The 14,654-nt window shown below is 36.1% G+C and overlaps 1 protein-coding gene across 1 annotated transcript in view; it reads left to right on the forward strand.

Moving 5' to 3' along the window:
* The window catches only part of LOC145538556 (EGF-like and EMI domain-containing protein 1), a 349,065-nt gene extending 337,598 nt beyond the window's left edge, over positions 1 to 11,467 (forward strand). Inside the window, exon 5 of the mRNA XM_081570756.1 lies at positions 8,721 to 11,467. Within this exon, the coding sequence (XP_081426882.1) occupies positions 8,721 to 8,798 (78 nt within the window). The 3' untranslated portion in view covers positions 8,799 to 11,467. The remainder of the gene's footprint in view (positions 1 to 8,720) is intronic.
* Positions 11,468 to 14,654: the final 3,187 nt, after the last annotated feature.

The raw sequence follows: 14,654 nt of genomic DNA on the forward strand, positions 1-14,654 counted from the left end.
ATGAGAGAATCCTTGGGATGGCTGAAGTGGTTTAAGGAACCTTTGAAGAAGTGAGATTATATAGTTATTTGGAAAATGTGATAAAATAAGTTTGCTAAGTTAAAGAAAAGACCAACAGGGCAATAAAATCATAAACTTTGATTATATCTTTTCTACCAGAGAAATTATTTGTATCTTTATCAGACAAAAAACAAACAAACAAAGCCCACTACAAGTAATTTGGCTGGTTGGTACACTATAATATATAGTAAATCAAATCAAGGTGCCTTTCTCAAGTGCTGTAGCTGTTGTCAATCGAGGTGATTTTGCCCTCAGGGGATATTTGGCAAAGTCTGGAGATGTTTTTGTTCTTGGCAACCTGGAGGGTGCTAGTAGCATCCTGTGAGTGGAGTCCAGGGATGCTGCTAAATATCCTACAATACTCAAAAAGCCTTCCCTGCCCCCTCTCATACCCCCAGTGAAGGATCATCCAGTCTAGAGTCTCAGTGGTGTTCCAGTTGAGAAATTCTGCCCTAGGAAATTAAATAACCTTTGTTAGCCCTGTTATTATTCCAGTATGACATTGAAAGAACCCATAGTCATCCTTTTGCCTTCTTTCCAAGTTTTGGATAATTTTTCCCAACAATACAAAGAGACTTTCCATGCAGTACAAGGGTTTTTAAAGGACACAATTTATATTTTCTGAACACACCTAGAGAAAGCAGACATTGTGAGCTAAGCTCGAGGTCTCCTTTTTTATATTGTCTTTCTCTTTCACACTCTGTGGTTGCTTTTGTAGATTTTAATTTTTTAATCTAATAATAAGTGGTGAAGAAATGTTCAAACATACATTATCTGTTACTATGACCATTTTAATGAGGGCTTCATTCCATTTTCTACAGGATATTTTTCTCAACTGACTGTATCTTTTCCTGATTGACACTTATGATTCTTGAAAAGGAAGTAAAGGCTGACACACAATAGTAGGAAAGAAGAGATATTAGTCAAGCAGAGATTTCCCACACTTCTTCCCACTAAATTTCCTCTCCAGTTGGGAAGTTAGGGAAAGCTGACACATTCTCTATAAGGAAATATGGAGTTGATGGCATCATACCCTAGTCTTTTTATTACGTTAGTGGATTGAACCAAGAGTCAGAAATCAAGGGTAGTCTTCTTTAATATCTAACTTACATCTTAACATCTAAAATACATCTAATTTAGTGAAAAGCTAAAAACAGTGAGAACATTAATTCATAATCTATTATGATAATCCAGCAGCAACTGCTATCGTTGTTTGTGTATTAGTTCAAGCTTTTACTTGGTACAGCCTCATGATTTTTTTTTCTTTTTAACCTTATGTGATATAGCTCGCCGTAAGCTTTTTGGACCAAGCACAGGTACAGAGAGATGAGGGGGAAGACTTACTTCTGCACTAAAGAAATTCTGAGACTAGTACCTAAAGTTGTAACATGTGATTTTATAGAGTAATTTTTCACTTCATATTAGACTTTCAGCATTTTTTTTCATGTTACCGTATTGTCTTCCTGATTATCATTTTAAAAGATTTTTTAATATGAATCATTTTTTCAAAATCTTGATTGAATTTGTTATAGTATTGCTTCTGTTTTATATTTTGTTTTTTTGGCTGCGAGACATGTGTGATCTTTGCTTCCCAACCAGGTATTGAACACAGATCCCCTGCATTGGAAGGCAAAGTCTTAATCATTGTTCCTTAATCAGGAACATCCTTCCTGATTATCATTTCGATATATAAAGGAGTTAAGTTTATCCTCCAAGTCATCTAGCAAAGTATCTGCCACTTGGTGGATCCTCAGAAAATGTTCCTTTACTTCTCCTCAAATACTTGAATTTCTGTATTGGACAGAACTTTGGGTGTAGAAACATTTATTTTTTTTTTAATGGGAAAAAACCTGAGAGCTTGTTAATTTAACCAAAGCAAAATATCCAGCTCTGTATTTGAACTTAAAAAATTAGATTCAACCCCTGTTACTGCCCCTTATTGACTGTGTGGCATTAGATAAGTCACTCTGCTTCTTAGGGGAATTGTTCTGTATATTTAGGGGAGGGAGTTGCACTAGATAATAGGAATGTTTAAGAGTTAACATTAATCCAGGATCTCACATTAACAGAATTGAGATAAAGATCTGTGGTTTCTTAAAGAAAATCCATCTAACAATGTTAATCTTAATTTATCAAATAAGCTCACTTTATAAAGAGCCCCAGAGTGCTACAAAATAATACACAGAAACACAAAAACTAGCATTTTAAGAACATACTGTGTATTAAGGATGTCTTTAAATATTTCATGTGGATTTTCACTGTCTTCAAGTATGCTCTTGGGTAGGTGTCGTTCTTCTAACTGAAACTCAGGGAAATTAAGCATCTAGTATCCTTTCTAGTATATCATGCCAGTGTCAAGAATATGAATGTGTTCATTGAAAAGTTAGTAGCAGTATTTCTCCTTCTTTAAAGTTCTAGAAGGACCTTTTGAGAATGGTTTCGTGGACCACAGCTATCGAAAAAGCTCTTCAGGGAAGCAGGAAATAACTTCTTTCTGATCTCATGTTATTTGTTCCCGTAACAAGGAGACCATGAAAATCATTGTCCTCATTCTTGAGGAAATGTCAAACCTTGAGGACAGATAGCTCCTTAAACTATGAGCCTAGTGCTGCAGTGGAAGGCACTCCAGAACTGAGATCAATGTTCTATGCTCTTGCTCTTGCTAATGACTTGGTGCGTGAGTTATCTAATTTGCAGGAGGCCATCTCTAAAAGTGAGGGATCTATACCTGATGATCTCCAAGATGTTCAACTCGTCTTCTACCTCTCCTTGGTCATCCGTTTTATTTATCTCTTTGCTGTTTTGTGTCTGAGAAGGGAGTGTGGGATCTACACTTCTGTTTGCAAGCATTCAATGATTCCTCTGTTTAGTAACATCAATCATCCACTCTTACATGATTGCCTGCAAGCATACTAAGTCACTTCAGTTGTGTCCTACTGTTTGTGACCCTATGGCCTCTAGCCCACCAGTCTCCTTGTCCATGGAATTTTCCAGACAAGAATACTGGAGTGGGTTCCCATGCCCTCCTCCAGGGGATCTTCTTGACCTAGTGATGGAACCCACGTCTCTTATGTCTCCTGCATTGGCAGGTGGGTTCTTTACCACTAGCACCACCTGGAAAGCCCCCTGACGTGATTCTACAAGTCCTAAATCTTTTTAGATTTTTGTCTGTCAACTCACTCCTTTCAGTGACGACTTTTGGCTTCCACTCCTATTTTTTTCTCTGCTCAAAAGAATTTCCAGAATTGTATTGAGAGCTCTCATCAAGAGACGGCCCCTTCCTCATTCTCTTTGTGTGTATGTGGTAGGTTTTATTATCATTATACCTTTTCAGTTATTGCAGTGTCATTTCTAGACAGAAAGAAAATTAGTATAGGCAGGGATATACTATATTATAGCCTTGAGAAAGTACGTAGAGGGTGGAGATTATTTGTAAATCGGAGTGAAAGGCAAATGATGCCACTAGAATGTTCCAAAGAAAATTGAGGGACCAAAGTTGTTGTTATTCAGTCACTAAGTTATTTCTGATTCTTGGCAACCCCATAGACTGCAGCATGCCAAGCTCCTCTGACCTCTAACATCTCCTGGAATTTGCTGAAATTCACATCAACTGACACATGTCCATTCATGTCCAGTGATGCTATTTAACCATCTCATCCTCTCCCACCTCCTTCTCCTATAGCCTTAAATCTTTCCCAGCATCAAGGTATTTTCCAATGCGTCAGCTCGTCACATCAGGTGGCCAAGTATTATAGCTTCAGTTTTAGTGTCAGTCCTTCCGATGAATATTTAGAGTTGGTTTTGTTTAGGACCGACAGATTTGATTTCCTTGCCTTCCAAGGGACTCTCAGGAATCTTCTCCAGCACCACAAATTGAAAGCATCAATTCTTTGGTGCTCAGCCTTCTTTGTGGTACAACTCTCACATCTGTACCTGACTACTGGTAAAATCATAGCTTTGGTTATATGGACCTTTGTTGGCAAAGTGATGTCTCTGCTTTTTAATACTCTGTCTAGGTTTGTTATAACTTTCCTTCCAAGGAATAAGTGACCCATAGATGACTAGAAAGGCCTCAAGAGGAAAAGGGGGAGGTGTGATGAATCACAAGAAAATTACAGACTTTTTCTTTTGCTGGAAGAGCTTAATGAAAGGTAAAGTCATTTACTAACTCAGATATTTACTGATGACCTATTATATGTAAACTCTACACTGGGTGCTAATTCCATGAGGACCAGTAGGTACAACTTCTGTCTTCTATTTACTTGTGAAATTGAGGTAGAGACAGAGGCTTAGATAAACAAAATAGAAATGCAACACAGTTAGTATTAATGAGAAGATATCATAATTTAAAAGTAACTAATTGCACAAACTGAAAGGGAAAATTCCATAACACATATTCTGGTTAATATTTTATAGAGTGAAAGCTAATTACTTTTAAACTAATCAGGGGTTTGAACAATATTCATCAAAGAGTGGTTCCTATAATATGTATATAAACTAATCAGGGGTTTGAAAAATATTTATTAGAGAGTGGTTTCTATGATACATCCAATCTATGATTAATATGTGACACATAATTCCGAGAGTCATGTTTTTAGTATCTAATCATAAGGCATATGAAATGTGGAGTGTTAGAAGGGAGAGTTAATTACAGTTGGGATTCATTCGTATTTTGGAAAATACAAAAAACAAAAGTCAACGTTGCATCATTATGCACCAAGCATAACAGCTCAAGGCATTTACAGTGCTCTGTAAAGAGACACACCTTAATGCAAAGATAATGCCTTGCAGGGTTATGGGGGATTGGCTCAGGTTTCCTTTGGTATAGAGGAGACCATGGTTCTCCAAAGTGGATAGATGCTCCTGAAGTGTTCCTAGATATCATAACAACTTCTATCCAGGCTTTGAAATAATGAGGACTATAGAATGTAGATGGGATCTCCTGAGAGGGAGAGATAACCAAATAAAGCAAACTATTGTTACTAACCTTGGGATTTCTCTATGGCTTACCAATCCATTATCCACTCCAACAATTCCCCTTACCTTGTAGCAGGAGAGGGGCCCAGAAGGCCAAATCCATGTCTCCTGCTCTCTCCAAACCCCTTCCAGTGATCAGGAGAATGAGGCTATGAAATGGGAAACATTTACTCCCAGGGGCTGCCTTTATTCATTTTTAATAAAGAATTGTTACCAGCACAAGTCATGTTGTTATTAATTTCAAATTAAAACTCAGACTATGTATGACCTCTTTAAATCAGCTATTTTCCAATTCATTTATTTTGGCTGTAATTATGACTGATTGCTCAATTCTTACTGGAATAGCTAGGGTGCAGTTTAATTTTAGTTGAGGTCTTTACAATAATAGCCAGGGAATCTTTCCCACATATCTGTATAAGATACTTAATTTTATGTATAGAATTAAAATAACAGACTTGGGCACCTGATATATTATTTCTCTTTACTGAATTGTGGAAAATAATTTGTCTGTTTATTCTGTGGCTGTAGCTTAGCAGCTCCAACAATTTGAGTTTTGCTGTATTTAAAAGAAAAAAGAATGAAACCTATCAGGAATATGTTCATTCATGTCAGTGCTTAATTTATTGATATTATATGTGTGTGTGTGCATGCACATACTCGCATATACATACACACAGTCACATATATAAATATGTCCAGAGGTTGAAAGCAAAGTATTCCTTGATAAAAAAAAAATAATTTTTTTTAAGTGCCTTATCAAGGTCTGGGATATTCGCAATCTGAAAAATGAGTCCTTCCCCTTTTATTGCATATTGAAACTAGAAAAGAAACTTCATTGATTGCTTTTATTATGTTAAAAGCCTCACCCTTTCTGTCTGACATTGTGTTCTATTTAAGCTCATCCTTTATCAACTGACAAAAATCCATTTTAAATATTGTTTGGAAGCCAGATTTCTGATACTCTCCACTGCTACTAGACTTTATTTTTATGTGTGTGATGTACTGCACAAAATTGTCTATTGATATGAAGCAGGCTGTGGAACGATTTTTCAGCTTTGATCACTAGAATGAATCGATTTTTAACAAGCCCTCGGTATGGCAGCAGCTGCTGATGTTGTGTGTCTAACAGCTTCATTGAAGGGTTCCATTTGATTTGCTGTTGCTAAGTACTCTCTTTCAGTGAACTTGTCTGTGAAGACTTCCTTTCCCAACTGAAGCTCTTTTATTGGGTTAGAAACTGCTGTTACATGTTATTTACTGATTAAAAAATAATTATAGGCAGTCTACATTACATGGAATCATCAATTTGCCATTAGTGCTACTTGGTAGAAGCTTTGAAAATGGGAATGAAACTCAAAACTAGCTTTCCCACTGAACATGCTGATTAAAATAAAAAGGTATTTATTTGTTCATTCTGAATATACAAGCTTAGTGGCAGAATCTTGTGGTATGACTTTCCCTTAGGGCTTATTATGCGCTGTGATCAGCTAGTAAGTTCACTGTTGTCTTCACGGAAGAGCCATACAGTTGGAAGTCAGCATCCTAACATCACTGGAGACATGACATCATAAACCACTGGTTATTTATGTCCCAGTTGTGAGCTATAACGTGGGCCAGTATGCTAAGTTGGACAATTAAAATTATCACTGGCATCCTGAAAACAACAATATGGTTTTTCAGATATGTTCTCAGATTGTCAGTTCCTTTCCCTTTAGTCTTTATTTGATTTCTAATGGTCAGTTAATAAACCAAACTGGGTAAAATATCAATAAAGACATAAATCCTTCTTTTTAAAAGGAATTCTCATTAATCTTGCTGCAAGTTTTATTCACCAAAGTACATTACCTTACTTTTTCTTTTAAGCTCTGTTAAGGAGTTTTTGTATCAGGAGTTTATGTGTATGAGTATGTGAAGTGGGCTTCCCCAGCGGCTCAGCAGTCAAGAATCCACCTGCAATGCAAGAGGTGATGCAGATTTGATCTCTGGGTGGAGAAGATCTCCTGGATGAAGATATGGTAACCCACTCCAGTATCCTTGCCTGGAGAATCCCATAGACAGAGGAGCCTGTTTGGCTATAGTCCATAGGGTCGCAAAGAGTTGGACATGACTGAAGTGACTGAGCATGCACATATATACGTGAAGTATGAACTCTCGGGAGTATAGAAAAGGTTTGTTTCTCTAAGAAAGTTTTTAGCCTCATGTCAGGTATTTAGACATTGTGCTTTTCTTGTTGTATTCCACTAAGAATATAATGTCCTTTAAATATATTGACAGCATGATCCAGAACATTCATCATTTCCTCTTTCCATTTAAAAATGTAGTTTTGCTCTTTTCATTAATCTTCAGATTTTCATCTTGACCAAAGATTGACAATTTTAAGGGTATTTTTGGCAGCTGTGACTGTCAGGAATAGAACAGAATCAATGATTAAGTGGATAAGTGCAGGAAAACCAACCTGACATAGCGAAGAGAAAAATTATATTTCTAGTTTTAGAAATAAATATGTCAAAATAAAATAATTTCATTTATCCTTAGCCCACTTTCCTGAGACGTTATCAGCCACTTTAAAGCCATGAAAGAATTCAGATCAGAGAGGGAGCAGATATTTTGCAGTTTCACAGCATAATCATGTCACAGAGCAGCACAAAAATTCACTCTCCTATTAATGTGGTTTAAATTACAGAATCACAGTAAAACTGAGTTTCGTTTTACAGGCAAACAAAATATGAAGGGGAACCAGATAATGGCAACATTGCTTATAAATTCATATTTACCATTTTCCTTCTTGTCTTTGCCCTTACTTTTTGTTTTTTGTGTTAGATTGACCAGAATGGGCTCCAAATTTTCTTTTTTTTTTCTTCCTGTTCAATGTGTGATGAAGCACCAAGGGTGTTAGGTACACAGAATGCCAGTTGTCAATATTTTTCTTGTCATCTCTCACTTTGCTCACTGTTAATAAGATTGATCAAAAGAAACAATTCATTGAGCTTCTGTGTTTATTCTGTTTTCTTGGGTGGTCTCTGAGTATCTGTATTCTTTTAGGAACACATTCACATTTCATTCTTGAACATGTAAATGTAGAGCACAATTTAGGGGCACAAGAGACATGGAGTGGACTGTTTGCTTTTATTTGTCTGCTTGTTCTTCAAGTTATCCAGGCATAAAGAGCCCTCAACAGTTTGGCTCAGGCCTGCCTTTTGTGAATGAAACACCCCAGACACAGAACCATAAATGTATAATAATTACCCGTGCAGTGAGTAACAAGACCTCTCAGTCCTCTCTTATTTATTCACCAAATCAGATACTTAATGATTTACTGCTTACCATTTTTGTCACACTTCAGAATAAAATCAGACACTCCCTCTAAGTCTTTTCATTTTCTTTCATTCTTCTCTGGAAAAGGAAAAGCACTTTGTCCCTGTGGCCACATGTTTGAAGACCATCTTTTTTTGATTTTTTTTTTTTTTCAGAAAATACCCAAAGTTTCCATCACTTTTCTAAAATGGCAATTCTATCTTCCTCTCTGAAAACATGTTAGAATAAAAGATTCCTGACAGCTGATTAGGAAAGTGACATATATTTTACTTCCTTTCAGATGAAGCCTTCTAAAAACGTATTTACTTACCAGGGGCAGTGACAGCCTGTCTGGCAAAAATAATTGATATCCTTTCTTCTTATTGTAGGAAGGAAACAATGAAACAAGAAAGACCTTTCTCATACCTTCTGAGAGGAAGAAGCTGGAAGAAATTGATTGTCATTAAATTAAGGTTTTCTTTTGGATACTCTGGCCACTGACACATTCTTGAAAAATTGTAGGAACTCTTTGCCTCACTGGTGTTAATAATTAGGCTTGATGTGCTGTTTTCAAATATTTCTTCTAGGGAAGCATGCATATTCTGTCTTTGACGAAGGGTAAAAATATTTGAAAATTATCAGGTTTATAGTTCACTACATATCCTTGAAATATCATCCCATATAAATATAGTGCAACTTTAGTAATTCAGATTAATATGTATTTTCTAAATTAAAGCTCATTTGCTTTCGAATGAAATTTGAAATTGGTTCTAGTAGTTATAAGCTAAGTAATCATAAGGAAGACTATTGTACTTTTTGAAATTTTGACTAAAAATAGGCTGTAGTACTCATTTTACAGAGTTGTTTGTTGTGAGGCTTATCCACAGCCATGTAAATATTATTAATTATTATGAGATACTTTTAAAGAGATATAGTTTTGGCACTTATTTATACAAAGAGAAAAAATTAATGCATATATATATATATATATATTCTGAGAGAAGGTCTGTCTTGTCTCCCCTAAGAAACCAATAAAATCTGATTTTTTTCAAAGAGTCACAGCGAAGTCAAAAATCGTTCTTTTAAGCACCACAAGCATTTTCACAGGTATATTTACAACATTAATTTCTTAAAGATTTTGTTGTAAATACCTTTTTCTTAACACTTCAACCTAGTCTAGATCAAACCATCACCTGCAGAGATATTCATATATATGTTTTCTTGTTTTTCAAAATGCAATAATGGATCAATGGTGCTTGCTTTAAAGCTGGGCAGCATGTGGTTTATTCACTATTCTAGAAACTTTGATAAATCTATGGCAAATCTAGGGAGCAGACTCTGAGCTACTCTGCCACATTCCATATTTTACAGGCATTGTGAAATATCTTTATTTCTATATTAAAACCTTCTGTATACGTAAATCCTTCTATAGCAGATGCCATCTGGTCAGCGTGTGGTTGTGGGGCAGCTGTAGAAGTCATGCTTTGTTGACCTAATGGAAGCTCTGTCTTCAGAGAAGTAGAAAATTGGTTGTTTCTGTGGGTTATAAAGTTCCAAACCATTGCTTGCCACCTGAGAGCATTAATTTCATTTTATTGCTTGTTTCCATAGTTAAGGAGTGGCTTGTCAGAAGGCTAACTGTCCCTGTCTCTTCTCCAAGCCATTAGGTAATAAATTGGATATCATATGTAATTTTTCAGGTTTTTTTTTTATATAATGAAAGATACTATGTTAAATTCTGTGCCCTCAAATGCTCTTTAACCTCATATAATCATGCCTTTTCCAACCTGTGAAAACTGCAAAAACTCTTCAGTTTTCAGGAAAGACTCACTAGGTTTGTCACTAGGTTTGTTTGTTTTCTCCCTTTAAGAAAGCTTGACTTTGGGGAATCCCACGTAGGGTTGTTGACTTGATTAGATGTACATTTTATTAAATCTGCCCTTGAGACTTTTAACTCCTAAATAGCTGTTCAAAGGAATTTTGCTTATACTTTATATTGCCAAGCTAATAACTTTTTGATGAACATCCATTATAATCTTGAAGTTTAACATTGTAAACCATAAACACATTAGTTGAAACATTGAATATGAACATAAAATGTTTCTTAAGATATGTGTTAAAACATTTTATATTTTCCAGCATGTTATAACCTATAAACACATTCAGTTATAATATTTCACTTATTTTTCATTATTACTTGTCTAAGTATGGAAATTGAACTATTTTTTTCATCTGTGAATTGAGCAGATTGTAGTGAGAAGGTTGATTTGATCAATGAAAGGTCATATGACTAGTCATTGGCAAAAGAAAAACAACTAGACCATAGATGTAGTTAAATAGCATCTCTGCTATAATATACTGAAAGTAATACATAATTCCTGTTATCAGAAAGGTATTTTATGTGACATGTCAAGCCTACTATCTCAATGATTGTGGCTATTTACTGTTTTCTGATAACAGGAATGAATCATGATGCTGAAGAACTGTCCAGTTTACCCACTGTCAAAATTTCAGATTTAGAATCTATCCTATTGCAAATACAGGCATTCTGGGTTACCTCATGAAAAAAGAAAACGTGAATGAGGACTTTTTATTAAACAACAGCAACAATTACAAATTTCAACTGAAATGTTAAGATGACTGTATGCAAAACAATGCTATTTTATGACAAATCAAATTCCGAAGCATCCGCCATATTACCAGTTGCAATCCACTGCATTATTTTTTTTCTTCCTCAGAACAATGTAATTTCTGATTGCAGATTCTCAAATAACTGAAAAAACCACAGAGTTTTCAATCAAAATTTCACCAACTTTTTGCATCCCACTTGTTTTGGTTGAAACTCAAAGAAGAGAAACTGTGTTCCCAGTAGAAAAGCCACAAGGAAGGCTTTTTGTAGAAGCCAAAGTTAAAATGATGCCAACAGGCAGATGGAACCCAAGTCTGAATGAGAAAATCCCAAGCCAGGCCTCTTGCTGTGGTTTAATATAGCCTACTTGTGTCCTGATTTCCCATCTTTATTACTGGGGTTCCAGTTATTTATGAATTGAATTCCTATGTAGTTATCTTGCTGTTATTGTAAAATGCCACATGATATTTTGCGCTAAGTCAATAAATGACTTGTGCCACCACTGTATTTACTTTGGGTTTGTAATCTCTGTGCTTTTACCCTTTTTCTGACATTTTCCAAGCCTCTCCCTGCAAATCAGCTGGCCATAGAGCAGCACTTCCTTTGAGCAATTGACAGTCTGCTGCTGCTGCAGGCCTAACCACCAATTCACACCGCAGGGCACTGTCCACCCCAGGAAGAGATTTGTTCTCAGTTGTCTGACACTTGGTTACTTTGAAAAATTACCCCCAGGATTTAGACTTCTTGCAGGTAATTCTTAGAGAAACAAGAAAAAAATATTGGTTGTTTGACGCTTAAATGAAAAATGAGGAGAAGAAATAATGCAGAATCATTTGAATTGGAGAAGTAGAGGTGATTCAAGAGGTCATGGGATAAAATTTCTAATTCAGAAACTTTCAAACTCTTTTGAACAAGATCCACAAAGAAATACAATTTACAGTGTGACTTCTTATATTCATCTCTATACTACAATTGAAACCAAAGCTTTACAAAACAATACTTATCCTTATTTCATAGGATTGTCAAAGTGTAATATTTTTAAAGTTAAAGATATAATTTTCCTACAAAAAATAAAATGAAAGCCTAACTCTAACCCCTAATTTTATATATATATATATTTCATTCAGCTTATTGCTTATTGAGGAAACCAATACAATGTTGAGATTGGTTAAAAGATTATTTGAGGAGCTGGGTATTTACAGACAATAAGATATTAAAATGGCTAAGTTAGATATAAAACTAGCCAATGTGCTATAGTACAATTAACTCTAAGAGTTATCTTTTCTACTGGACAGAAATTATTAGTGTAGCTACTGTCCAAAACCTACAAGTTAATGTGTACTTTCACTGAATCTGGGACTTTACATTAGTAGCAGAGTCAAAGTTTATTCCTTTAGGTAATACTTGTTCAGACCTCTCAAATGATACCCTCATATAATGTTGAAAAGCATAGTGCCCAAATATTTTACTCATTTCTTCTAAATTTGACAAATTTTTCTTAATAGGATATACTCTGATATTTTTATTAAGTTCTATTTTATTTTTAAAAGGTGATATATCTCCCTAAATTATTTTCATCTGCCATAAGTAGTTCATGACTTGGTTTAAATACTACTGCACCAGTGTACAAATAGGATACCCCTAAGCACTTTCAGAAAGAGGCAAGTTTTTTGCTCTGTCTTATGAATGAAAATCAAAAGGGAGGAGGAGGGAAGAGGAAAGAGCCTCAGCCAGCTGTCTTCAGGGACCTCAACATTCTATAAAGTGGTATGACTGTTTATAAAAGTCATAATTCTTTTCTCTCACAAAGCACACATTTTGCTTAGGTTGCAACTTAGACTCTTTTCCTCCTGATTAGAGTAGAATGTAGACAACTTTGTAAAGTTCATGTAGCTTTGGGAGAAGGTGAATTAGTTATCTGGAAAAATTACCTCAATTCACAGAGTTCAGAAAACTGAGGTGACTGGCTCCATCACACAGAAGTTTCATGGGGAAGCCCAGCAGGTAGCGACAGAACAGAGGATAGTCCCTGGACTCAGAAGGGTGTGGGTGACAGTCACTACATAGAGGATCTCAAGCAAAGCTCTGTTCTTCCTAATCTGAGCTGCCTTATCTCTAATGTAAGGAGAGAACTGTAATGAGAATTAAATGATGGACTACATGTAAATTTCTTTGAAAAACTAAAAAGCAATCTGAAAATGTAAATTCCAGTCACTGTACCCAGTATACATTTTTCCATCCTTGTATACCGTCCAACATATAAGATATAAATGATGACCTACTTGCACATATTTATTTGCACATATTTACTTTTGAGGCACTTCCCAGGTGGTGCTAGTGGTAAAGGACCCTCCTGCCAATGCAGGAGACATAAGAGACTCGAGTTTGATTCCTGGGTTGGAAAGAGACCCTGGAGGAACGCATGGCAACCTACTCTGGTATTCTTGCCTGGAGAATCCCATGGACGTTGGAGCCTGGAGGGCTGCAGTCCATAGGGTCGCAAAGAGACAGACACGACTGAAGCGACTTAGCAATGCATGCACGCTCCAGTGATTGAGATAATGGGTACAATGTTCCCTAAGTCTAGTGAATTTTGTAAGTGCTTTCTGTCTTCTACACACAGTTCTATGTTAAAATATGTAAAGTTGTGCTAGTTATCATCTCTGTAAAATGCTCTAAAAATTTCAAATTAAACAGCACCATTCTGATTAAATAGGGTTTCCCAGGTGGTGCAGTGGTAAAGAATCCTTGGGCTAATTCAGGAGACAAGGGTTCAATCCCTGGGTTGAGACATGGCAAGCCACTCTAATGGCCTTGCCTGGAAAGTTCCATTGACGGAGGAGCCTGGTGGGCTATAGCCCATGGTGTTACAAAGAGTTGGACACAACTGAGCACTCACATTCTGATAAAATGTACTGTAAGATTTTCCACCGGTATAGGCTTCTAATTATGCTTCCCATGCATAAAAAAAATGCACCTAGAAAAACTGATAAATGGCGAACATCTACTTCCCTGCTGATTTTAACAAAATTTCATTATAGTAGAACATTTAACAGTTTAATTCTGAGCTCTCTCAGGAGTAGTCTGTAAAATGTTTTGCTTAGGTCTCTTTTTAAGCACTGAATTCTCAGCTTAAATAAAAGGTACATTGAGCCTTTGCCATAAGCAAAGATAAGTCATTAAATCACAAGAGGTGAGCTTGAAGATGACAGACGAAGACAGAAGAAATAAACTCAATCAAAACATGCCTGAATGTGGTGTTTTCTCTTTCTCATTCTTAGACAATAATTGCTGAGATGGAAATGAGACAGCTTTACTGAAAAGGCTACTCTCTTGATTCCTAAGAGATGTGTTTTAAAATAGCCTATAAATATTAGGAAATGTATTTTAGATGTATTTATGTCTTTTGCAAAGTACTTCAGACAGTTGAAGTAATGGGTCTCCTGAGTTTTCGCTTTTTCAGTGCTTTCTTCCCTCTTCACCTCCTCCCCTGATTCTTCTGATTCCGTGAGAAAACAGAGCAGGCTTCACTTACGCACTAATGTGTCTATTGTACTTGCTGCGTCAACACTGGGGAGGTGCTGTCCCCCTGTTTTACAACCGAAAAGGCCGGCTCCAGATGGATCATCTTGGAACCACTGCAAGCAACAGAGTGGTACCCAGACATGTGGAGAATGAGTCTGAGAAACAGCAC

The sequence above is a fragment of the Giraffa tippelskirchi genome, chromosome 2 (assembly GCF_054371585.1).
Source record: "Giraffa tippelskirchi isolate mGirTip1 chromosome 2, T2T-mGirTip1v1.2.pri, whole genome shotgun sequence".
NCBI lineage: Eukaryota > Metazoa > Chordata > Mammalia > Artiodactyla > Giraffidae > Giraffa > Giraffa tippelskirchi.